This window comes from Salmo salar, chromosome ssa26 (genome assembly GCF_905237065.1).
Source record: "Salmo salar chromosome ssa26, Ssal_v3.1, whole genome shotgun sequence".
Lineage (NCBI taxonomy): Eukaryota > Metazoa > Chordata > Actinopteri > Salmoniformes > Salmonidae > Salmo > Salmo salar.
The window spans coordinates 55,131,487-55,143,144 of NC_059467.1; the positions used below are offsets into that span (position 1 = coordinate 55,131,487).

Sequence of the window (11,658 nt, forward strand, 5' to 3'; positions counted from 1 at the left end):
ATGAGCCCTCTATGTGTCCTCTATGAGCCCTATGGGTTCTGGTCAAAGTAATGCAGTGTGTAGGAATGGAATAGTATTAGTTGGTCGGTGTGGTTGTGAAGGATCATTCAGGATGGATCTGATCTGTGTGTTTGGGTTTCAGGTATCTGAACTACTGCCTGGATCCAGAGAAGATTCGGAAACAGGATGCCACATTCACCATTGTGTACATTGCTGGTAATGTTGTGGGCCAGTCTTTGGCTTGGGACTTTGTCAGAACCAACTGGGACCACTTGTTTAATGAGTGAGTAGGATCCATCACGTCTATAACGCTGTAATGTATTGGCTGTTATTCATTCTAATGTTTACGTCCCAAATGGCACCCTAATCCCTATATAGTACACTACCTCTGGTCAAATGTAGTGGCACCCTAATCCCTATATAGTACACTACCTCTGGTCAGATGTAGTGGCACCCTAATCCCTATATAGTACACTACCTCTGGTCAACAGCAGTGGCACCCTAATCCCTATATAGTACACTACCTCTGGTCAAATGTAGTGGCACCCTAATCCCTATATAGTACACTACCTCTGGTCAAATGTAGTGGCACCCTAATCCCTATATAGTACACTACCTCTGGTCAGATGTAGTGGCACCCTAATCCCTATATAGTACACTACCTCTGGTCAACAGCAGTGGCACCCTAATCCCTATATAGTACACTACCTCTGGTCAAATGTAGTGGCACCCTAATCCCTATATAGTACACTACCTCTGGTCAAATGTAGTGGCACCCTAATCCCTATATAGTTCACTACCTCTGGTCAAATGTAGTGGCACCCTAATCCCTATATAGTACGCTACCTCTGGTGAAAAGTAGTGGCACCCTAATCCCTATATAGTACACTACCTCTGGTCAAAAGTAGTGGCACCCTAATCCCTATATAGTACACTACCTCTGGTCAGATGTAGTGGCACCCTAATCCCTATATAGTACACTACCTCTGGTCAGATGTAGTGGCACCCTAATCCCTATATAGTACACTACCTCTGGTCAGATGTAGTGGAACCCTAATCCCTATATAGTACACTACCTCTGGTCAAAAGTAGTGGCACCCTAATCCCTATATAGTACACTACCTCTGGTCAGATGTAGTGGCACCCTAATCCCTATATAGTACACTACCTCTGGTCAGATGTAGTGGCACCCTAATCCCTATATAGTACACTACCTCTGGTCAGATGTAGTGGCACCCTAATCCCTATATAGTACACTACCTCTGGTCAGATGTAGTGGCACCCTAATCCCTATATAGTACACAACCTCTGGTCAGATGTAGTGGCACCCTAATCCCTATATAGTTGTAACGGCTGTCTGGAAGAGGGGACCAAGGTGCAGCAGAGGATGTGTTCATCATTAGAATTATAATTCAAAAAACAAGAGAACACTACAAAATGAACAAAAACGACAGCAAACAGTCCTGTTAGGAAAATACTCAAAACAGAAACAATTACCCACAAAACCCAAAGGAAAAACATGCTCCTTATGTGTGACTCCCAATCAGCAGCAACGAGCTTCAGCTGTGCCTGATTGGGAGCCACACACACACGGCCCAAAACAAAGAAATACCAAAACATAGAAAAAGGAAAATAGAACGCCCACCCAATGTAACACCCTGGCCTAACCAAAATAAAGAACAAAAAACCCCTCTCTATGGCCAGGGCGTTACAGTACCCCCCCCCCAAGGTGCGGACTCCGGCCGCAAAACCTGACACTGAAGGGGAGGGTCCGGGTGGGCCTTCTTACGGCGGCGGCTCAGGTGCGGGACGTGGCCTCTGCTCCACCCTTGGCGTCGCCCTCTTAGGTGGCGCACCTGGCCGCGCCGAAGGTCTGGTGGGCGACGCTGACTGCGCCCGGCTGGCGGGCGGCGATGGCTGCGCCCGGCTGGCGGGCGACCCTGGTTGCGCCCGGCTGGCGGCCGGCGATGGTTGCGCCCGGCTGGCGGGCGACCCTGGCGGCTCCGACGGCACTGACCCAGGATTCACCAGGCTGGGGAGACATGATGGATGCCTGGCCCTGGGCACAGGCACAGGACTCACCAGGCTGGGGAGACATGACAGAGGCCTGGCCCTAGGCGTAGGCACAGGACTCACCGGGCTGGCGGGCGTCCCTGGCCACTCTGGCAGTTCAGGGCAGTCTGGCCACTCTGGCAGTTCAGGGCAGTCTGGCCACTCCGGCAGTTCAGGGCAGTCTGGCCACTCCGGCAGTTCAGGGCAGTCTGGCCACTCCGGCAGTTCAGGGCAGTCTGGCCACTCCGGCAGTTCAGGGCAGTCTGGCCACTCCGGCAGTTCAGCGCAGTCTGGCCACTCCGGCAGTTCAGCGCAGTCTGACCTCTCTGGCGACTGTTGACTGGCGGGCAGCTCTGACGACTGTTGACTGGCGGGCAGCTCTGACGACTGTTGACTGGCGGGCAGCTCTGACGACTGTTGACTGGTGAGACCCACTGGAGGCCTAGTCCTGGGAGGTGGCACAGGATGGACCAGGATGGGGAGACCCACTGAAGGCCTGGTCCTGGGAGGTGGCACAGGATGGACCAGGATGGGGAGACCCACTGGAGGCCTGGTCCGAGGAGGAGGCACAGGATAAACCGGGCTGTGGGGGAGCACTGGAGTTCTGGTACGGACACTCTTTACCCACACTCCAGGCTGAATGCCCACTTTGGCCCGGCACGGGTGGAGAGCAGGCATTGGGCGAATTGGACCCTCCCAGCGCTCTGGAGACACAGTGCGCAACGCCGGCGCAGGATAACCTGGACCGAGGAGGCGCACTGGAGACCAGACGCGCTGAGCTGGCACCATCCGCCCTGGCTCGATGCCTGCACTCGCATGGCACTTGCGGGGGGCTGGTATGTAGCGCACCGGGCTTTGAACGCGCACTGGGGACACCGTGCGCTCCACAGCATAACACGGTGTCTTACCAGTACCACGCTGCTTCCGGTAAGCACGGGGAGTTGGCTTAGGTCTACCACCTGACTCCGCCAATCTCCCCGTGTGCCCCCCCCCCAAAAAATAGTGGGGCTGCCTCCCGTGTCCGTTGCGCTCCCTCTCCTCATACCAGCGCCTCTCAGCTCTCGCCGCCTCGATCTCCCACTGTGGGCGGCGATAATCCCCAGCTTGAGTCCATGGTCCTTTCCCGTCCAGGATTTCCTCCCAAGTCCATGACTCCAGATAGCCTTTCTCCTGGTGCTGCTCCTTCCTCTGCTGCTTGGTCCGTTGTTGGTGGGTAATTCTGTAACGGCTGTCTGGAAGAGGGAACCAAGGTGCAGCAGAGGATGTGTTCATCATTAGAATTTTAATTCAACAAACAAGAGAACACTACAAAATGAACAAAAACGACAGCAAACAGTCCTGTTAGGAAAATACTCAAAACAGAAACAATTACCCACAAAACCCAAAGGAAAAACATGCTCCTTATGTGTGACTCCCAATCAGCAGCAACGAGCTTCAGCTGTGCCTGATTGGGAGCCACACACATGGCCCAAAACAAAGAAATACCAAAACATAGAAAAAGGAACATAGAACGCCCACCCAATGTAACACCCTGGCCTAACCAAAATAAAGAACAAAAAACCCCTCTCTATGGCCAGGGCGTTACAATAGTACACTACCTCTGGTCAATAGTAGTGGCACCCTAATCCCTATATAGTACACTACCTCTGGTCAATAGTAGTGGCACCCTAATCCCTATATAGTACACTACCTCTGGTCAAATGTAGTGGCACCCTAATCCCTATATAGTACACTACCTCTGGTCAATAGTAGTGGCACCCTAATCCCTATATAGTACACTACCTCTGGTCAACAGTAGTGGCACCCTAATCCCTATATAGTTCACTACCTCTGGTCAGATGTAGTGGCATATAGGGTCATGTTGTAGGCCAGTCTTTGGCTTGGGACTTTGTCAATGACTTTTTTTAACGTGTTGAATTTTGACCATATTTATGTCTTCTCATGTTGTAGTTACGGAGGGGGGTCGTTGTCCTTCGCACGGCTCATTGAAGGCATCACCAGGCGCTTCTCCTCAGAGTTTGAACTGAAACAGGTAAAGGTCATTCAGAGCTTCTGTGTTTCTGCGCGACTGCGATCGAACCCCCCGGACGTCCAGTTGTCTTCCTGCTTGGTGATGTCATGCTGCTATAATTAACATTATAAAAGTGTTACCTCCTTACGCGTTAATAACAGGTAAAATGAGAGGAGAAAAAAAAGAAAAGTCTGGTTAACGAAAAGAAAAAAAAACAGCAGCACACTGGTGGTCCGGATGCTTCCAAACATTTAATGGATCTAGTCAGGGTGGATGCTGTCGTCATCTAGGAAACAGAAACTCTCAGGAAAAACATGGGCCAAATGTCCCCTTCAGAAATACATTAATACTGTCTTAATAACCTGTCAATTCTCTGGTCCTGTATATTTATACTGTCTTAATAACCTGTCAATTTTCTGGTCTTATAGGTTAATACTGTCTTAACAACCTGTCCATTATCTGGTCCTATAGATTAATACTGTCTTAACATCCTGTCCATTATCTGGTCCTATAGGTTAATACTGTCTTAATAGCCTGTCCATTCTATGGTCCTATAGATTAATACTGTCTTAATAACCTGTCCATTATCTGGTCCTATAGATTAATACTGTCTTAATAGCCTGTCCATTCTCTGGTCCTATAGATTAATACTGTCTTAATAACCTGTCCATTCTCTGGTCCTATAGATTAATACTGTCTTAATAACCTGTCCATTCTCTGGTCCTATAGATTAATACTGTCGTCATCTAGGAAACAGAAACTCCCAGGCAAACATGGGCCAAATGTCCCTTCCCTTTCAGAAATAGATTAATACTGTCTTAATAACCTGTCCATTCTCTGGTCCTATAGATTAATACTGTCTTAATAGCCTGTCCATTCTCTGGTCCTGTATATTTATACTGTCTTAATAACCTGTCCATTCTCTGGTCCTATAGGTTAATACTGTCTTAATAGCCTGTCCATTCTATGGTCCTATAGATTAATACTGTCTTAATAACCTGTCCATTATCTGGTCCAATAGATTAATACTGTCTTAATAGCCTGTCCATTCTCTGGTCCTATAGATTAATACTGTTTTAATAGCCTGTCCATTCTCTGGTACTATAGATTAATACTGTCTTAATAACCTGTCCATTATCTGGTCCAATAGATTAATACTGTCTTAATAACCTGTCCATTCTCTGGTCCTATAGATTAATACTGTCTTAATAACCTGTCCATTATCTGGTCCTATAGATTAATACTGTCTTAATAACCTGTCCATTATCTGGTCCTATAGATTAATACTGTCTTAATAACCTGTCAATTCTCTGGTCCAATAGATTAATACTGTCTTAATAACCTGTCCATTCTCTGGTCTTATAGATTAATACTGTCTTAATAGCCTGTCCATTATCTGGTCCTATAGATTAATACTGTCGTAATAACCTGTCCATTCTCTGGTCCTATAGATTAATACTGTCTTAATAACCTGTCCATTATCTGATCTTATAGGTTAATACTGTCTTAATAACCTGTACATTCTCTGGTCCTATAGTTGCAGCAGTTCATTGAGGAGAATGCAGAGCAGGGTTTTGGTTCAGCCACACTAGCAGTGGACCAGGCCCTGGAGAGAACCAAAGCCAACATGAAGTGGGTCGCAGAGAACAAGAAAGACATCCTCACATGGTTCACTGTTAATTCAGCATAAATGATTAATACTGTGGACCAGGCCCTGGAGAGAACCAAAGAAAGACATCCTCACATGGTTCACTGTTAATTCAGCATAAATGTATTTGTGGACTGTTTGGAGATTAAATTTATATTTGGAGAATGCAGGTATGTTTAATAATTTAGAATTAATTATTTTTCTGAAATATTTGCTAAGAATCTTTACTGAGAACCAATAAAGTTTACATTTGTAAAAATGTATAGAATATATTGCATTGTGTAAAAAAAATTGAGAAGTTTGAGTCAGGAGACTGTGAAGTCAGACAGGATCAGCTTTATAATCAGTCTTTAAAGAAGAACTCTACAAGACAGGAAGAGAGGAGAGGAGAGGAGAGGAGAGGAGAGGAGAGGAGAGGAGAGGAGAGGAGAGGAGAGGAGAGGAGAGGAGAGGAGAGGAGAGGAAGGAGGAGAGGAGGAGAGAGGAGAGATGGGAGGAGAGGAGGAGAGGAGGAGAGGAGAGGAGAGGAGAGGAGAGTTTACATCATCCCTCTGAAACTGACAGTATCTCCCTTCATTAGTGGTCTATATCCTCTCTGTCATCGTCCCTCTGAAACTGGCATTTTACTAAATAGCATGAGATGGGTCTTAGAATGTCCCAGAATGCCCTGTGTTACAGAGACTGCACTGAGCCAGCTAGCCATGCCCCCCCCCCGCCTCGTGCCAACGGTCAGAGGGAATCTGTTGTCTGTAATCCCAACATGGAAGCAAGCAGCTAGAGGACGAGCCCAGAGGATGAAGGGCAGAGAGACACAGCCAGGAGTAGGTCACTACAACTCCAACGCAGCTCAGTGTAGATCACATTCACCAAATTCACCACATTCACCTTACCGATGGCCTCGTGTGAAAGCCTTTGACTGTGAGGTTGAACTGCATAGTTTACACAACAATCTTACTGCTAAAGATCCCTGACAACTACAATGTCTTCTCCCACACGAGAGTATTTTATTTCTCTACGCTGTGTTGGGTCTGCAGTGGTGGGTCCACACAGAGTAACCCGTCAGTCACGCTGGTGCCAGTGTTCACGGTGGAATGTGATTGGTTGGCTGGATGGCTTGACGGCTGGGTGGGGAATGTAGAGGCGGGGCTTAGGGACGGAGGGGGAGGGGAGGAAATGGAGATTGGACACTGTGTTTGCTCTAAATTTAGCCAATGGCTCGGCTACGGTGGAGCTAATCCTCTTGGGCCTGAATTAGGATTACCAGACAGCTTTACCACTACGGAGCCTCTATGGAAACAATACTATACACATGAAGTACCAGGCAGCTTTACCACTACGGAGCCTCTATGGAAACAATACTATACACATGAAGTACCAGGCTGCTTTACCACTATGGAAACAATACTATACACAGGAAGTACCAGGCATACACAGGAAGTACCAGGCTGCTTTACCACTATGGAAACAATACTATACACAGGAAGTACCAGGCATACACATGAAGTACCAGGCAGCTTTACCACTATGGAAACAATACTATACACAGGAAGTACCAGACAGCTTTACCACTATGGAAACAATACTATACACAGGAAGTACCAGGCTGCTTTACCACTATGGAAACAATACTATACACAGGAAGTACCAGGCTGCTTTACCACTATGGAAACAATACTATACACAGGAAGTACCAGGCTGCTTTACCACTATGGAAACAATACTATACACAGGAAGTACCAGGCTGCTTTACCACTATGGAAACAATACTATACACAGGAAGTACCAGACAGCTTTACCACTATGGAAACAATACTATACACAGGAAGTACCAGGCATACACAGGAAGTACCAGGCAGCTTTACCACTATGGAAACAATACTATACACAGGAAGTACCAGGCTGCTTTACCACTATGGAAACAATACTATACACAGGAAGTACCAGGCATACACAGGAAGTACCAGGCTGCTTTACCACTATGGAAACAATACTATACACAGGAAGTACCAGGCTGCTTTACCACTATGGAAACAATACTATACACAGGAAGTACCAGGCATACACAGGAAGTACCAGACAGCTTTACCACTATGGAAACAATACTATACACAGGAAGTACCAGGCTGCTTTACCACTATGGAAACAATACTATACACAGGAAGTACCAGGCATACACAGGAAGTACCAGGCTGCTTTACCACTATGGAAACAATACTATACACAGGAAGTACCAGGCATACACAGGAAGTACCAGGCATCTTTACCACTATGGAAACAATACTATACACAGGAAGTACCAGGCTGCTTTACCACTATGGAAACAATACTATACACAGGAAGTACCAGGCATACACAGGAAGTACCAGGCTGCTTTACCACTATGGAAACAATACTATACACAGGAAGTACCAGACAGCTTTACCACTATGGAAACAATACTATACACAGGAAGTACCAGGCATACACAGGAAGTACCAGGCATACACAGGAAGTACCAGGCTGCTTTACCACTATGGAAACAATACTATACACAGGAAGTACCAGGCAGCTTTACCACTATGGAAACAATACTATACACAGGAAGTACCAGGCTGCTTTACCACTATGGAAACAATACTATACACAGGAAGTACCAGGCATACACAGGAAGTACCAGGCAGCTTTACCACTATGGAAACAATACTATACACAGGAAGTACCAGGCTGCTTTACCACTATGGAAACAATACTATACACAGGAAGTACCAGGCATACACAGGAAGTACCAGACAGCTTTACCTCTATGGAAACAATACTATACACAGGAAGTACCAGGCTGCTTTACCACTATGGAAACAATACTATACACAGGAAGTACCAGACATACACAGGAAGTACCAGGCAGCTTTACCACTATGGAAACAATACTATACACAGGAAGTACCAGGCTGCTTTACCACTATGGAAACAATACTATACACAGGAAGTACCAGGCATACACAGGAAGTACCAGGCTGCTTTACCACTATGGAAACAATACTATACACAGGAAGTACCAGGCTGCTTTACCACTATGGAAACAATACTATACACAGGAAGTACCAGGCATCTTTACCACTATGGAAACAATACTATACACAGGAAGTACCAGGCATACACAGGAAGTACCAGGCAGCTTTACCACTATGGAAACAATACTATACACAGGAAGTACCAGGCATACACAGGAAGTACCAGGCTGCTTTACCACTATGGAAACAATACTATACACAGGAAGTACCAGGCTGCTTTACCACTATGGAAACAATACTATACACAGGAAGTACCAGGCATACACAGGAAGTACCAGGCTGCTTTACCACTATGGAAACAATACTATACACAGGAAGTACCAGGCTGCTTTACCACTATGGAAACAATACTATACACAGGAAGTACCAGGCATACACAGGAAGTACCAGGCTGCTTTACCACTATGGAAACAATACTATACACAGGAAGTACCAGGCATACACAGGAAGTACCAGGCAGCTTTACCACTATGGAAACAATACTATACACAGGAAGTACCAGGCTGCTTTACCACTATGGAAACAATACTATACACAGGAAGTACCAGGCATACACAGGAAGTACCAGGCTGCTTTACCACTATGGAAACAATACTATACACAGGAAGTACCAGGCTGCTTTACCACTATGGAAACAATACTATACACAGGAAGTACCAGGCATACACAGGAAGTACCAGGCTGCTTTACCACTATGGAAACAATACTATACACAGGAAGTACCAGGCTGCTTTACCACTATGGAAACAATACTATACACAGGAAGTACCAGGCATACACAGGAAGTACCAGGCTGCTTTACCACTATGGAAACAATACTATACACAGGAAGTACCAGGCTGCTTTACCACTATGGAAACAATACTATACACAGGAAGTACCAGGCTGCTTTACCACTATGGAAACAATACTATACACAGGAAGTACCAGGCTGCTTTACCACTATGGAAACAATACTATACACAGGAAGTACCAGGCTGCTTTACCACTATGGAAACAATACTATACACAGGAAGTACCAGGCTGCTTTACCACTATGGAAACAATACTATACACAGGAAGTACCAGGCATACACAGGAAGTACCAGGCTGCTTTACCACTACGGAGCCTCTATGGAAACAATACTATACACAGGAAGTACCAGGCTGCTTTACCACTATGGAAACAATACTATACACAGGAAGTACCAGGCTGCTTTACCACTATGGAAACAATACTATACACAGGAAGTACCAGGCATACACAGGAAGTACCAGGCTGCTTTACCACTATGGAAACAATACTATACACAGGAAGTACCAGACATACACAGGAAGTACCAGGCATACACAGGAAGTACCAGGCTGCTTTACCACTATGGAAACAATACTATACACAGGAAGTACCAGGCATACACAGGAAGTACCAGGCAGCTTTACCACTATGGAAACAATACTATACACAGGAAGTACCAGACAGCTTTACCACTATGGAAACAATACTATACACAGGAAGTACCAGGCTGCTTTACCACTATGGATACTATACACAGGAAGTACCAGGCTGCTTTACCACTATGGAAACAATACTATACACAGGAAGTACCAGGCTGCTTTACCACTATGGAAACAATACTATACACAGGAAGTACCAGGCATACACAGGAAGTACCAGGCTGCTTTACCACTATGGAAACAATACTATACACAGGAAGTACCAGGCATACACAGGAAGTACCAGGCTGCTTTACCACTATGGAAACAATACTATACACAGGAAGTACCAGGCATACACAGGAAGTACCAGGCTGCTTTACCACTATGGAAACAATACTATACACAGGAAGTACCAGACATACACAGGAAGTACCAGGCATACACAGGAAGTACCAGGCTGCTTTACCACTATGGAAACAATACTATACACAGGAAGTACCAGGCATACACAGGAAGTACCAGACAGCTTTACCACTATGGAAACAATACTATACACAGGAAGTACCAGACATACACAGGAAGTACCAGGCAGCTTTACCACTATGGAAACAATACTATACACAGGAAGTACCAGGCTGCTTTACCACTATGGAAACAATACTATACACAGGAAGTACCAGGCATACACAGGAAGTACCAGGCTGCTTTACCACTATGGAAACAATACTATACACAGGAAGTACCAGGCTGCTTTACCACTATGGAAACAATACTATACACAGGAAGTACCAGGCATACACAGGAAGTACCAGGCTGCTTTACCACTATGGAAACAATACTATACACAGGAAGTACCAGGCATACACAGGAAGTACCAGGCTGCTTTACCACTATGGAAACAATACTATACACAGGAAGTACCAGGCATACACAGGAAGTACCAGACAGCTTTACCACTATGGAATACTATACACAGGAAGTACCAGGCTGCTTTACCACTATGGACAACTATACACAGGAAGTACCAGGCTGCTTATACCACTATGGACACTATACACAGGAAGTACCAGGCCATACACAGGAAGTACCAGGCTGCTTTACCACTATGGAAACAATACTATACACAGGAAGTACCAGGCATACACATGAAGTACCAGGCAGCTTTACCACTATGGAAACAATACTATACACAGGAAGTACCAGGCATACACAGGAAGTACCAGGCAGTTTTACTACTATGGTGCCTCTATGGAAACAATACTATATACAGGGAGTACCAGGTAATAACATGTCTATATACAGGGAGTACCAGGTAATAACATGGCTATATACAGGAAGTACCAGGTAATAACATGGCTATATACAGGAAGTACCAGGTATTAATATGGTTATATACAGGAAGTACCAGGTAATAACATGGCTATATACAGGGAGTACCAGGTAATAACATGGCTATATACAGGGAGTACCAGGTAATAACA

The 11,658-nt window shown here is 45.6% G+C and overlaps 1 protein-coding gene and 1 long non-coding RNA gene across 3 annotated transcripts in view; both read left to right on the forward strand.

Annotated features, from left to right (window-relative positions):
• Nucleotides 1–136, forward strand: part of LOC123730773 (uncharacterized) — a 1,096-nt gene extending 960 nt beyond the window's left edge. The window contains exon 3 of the long non-coding RNA XR_006762207.1: nt 1–136. This exon is cut by the window's left edge and continues 660 nt beyond it. This is a non-coding gene — a long non-coding RNA (uncharacterized lncRNA).
• Nucleotides 1–5,972, forward strand: part of LOC106588063 (aminopeptidase N) — a 47,655-nt gene extending 41,683 nt beyond the window's left edge. For both annotated transcript variants that reach the window (XM_045708629.1, XM_045708630.1), the window contains 3 exons: nt 143–283; nt 4,003–4,084; nt 5,601–5,972. In XM_045708629.1, the coding sequence (XP_045564585.1) occupies nt 143–283; nt 4,003–4,084; nt 5,601–5,753 (376 nt within the window). In that variant the 3' untranslated portion in view covers nt 5,754–5,972. The remainder of the gene's footprint in view (nt 1–142; nt 284–4,002; nt 4,085–5,600) is intronic.
• Nucleotides 5,973–11,658: the final 5,686 nt, after the last annotated feature.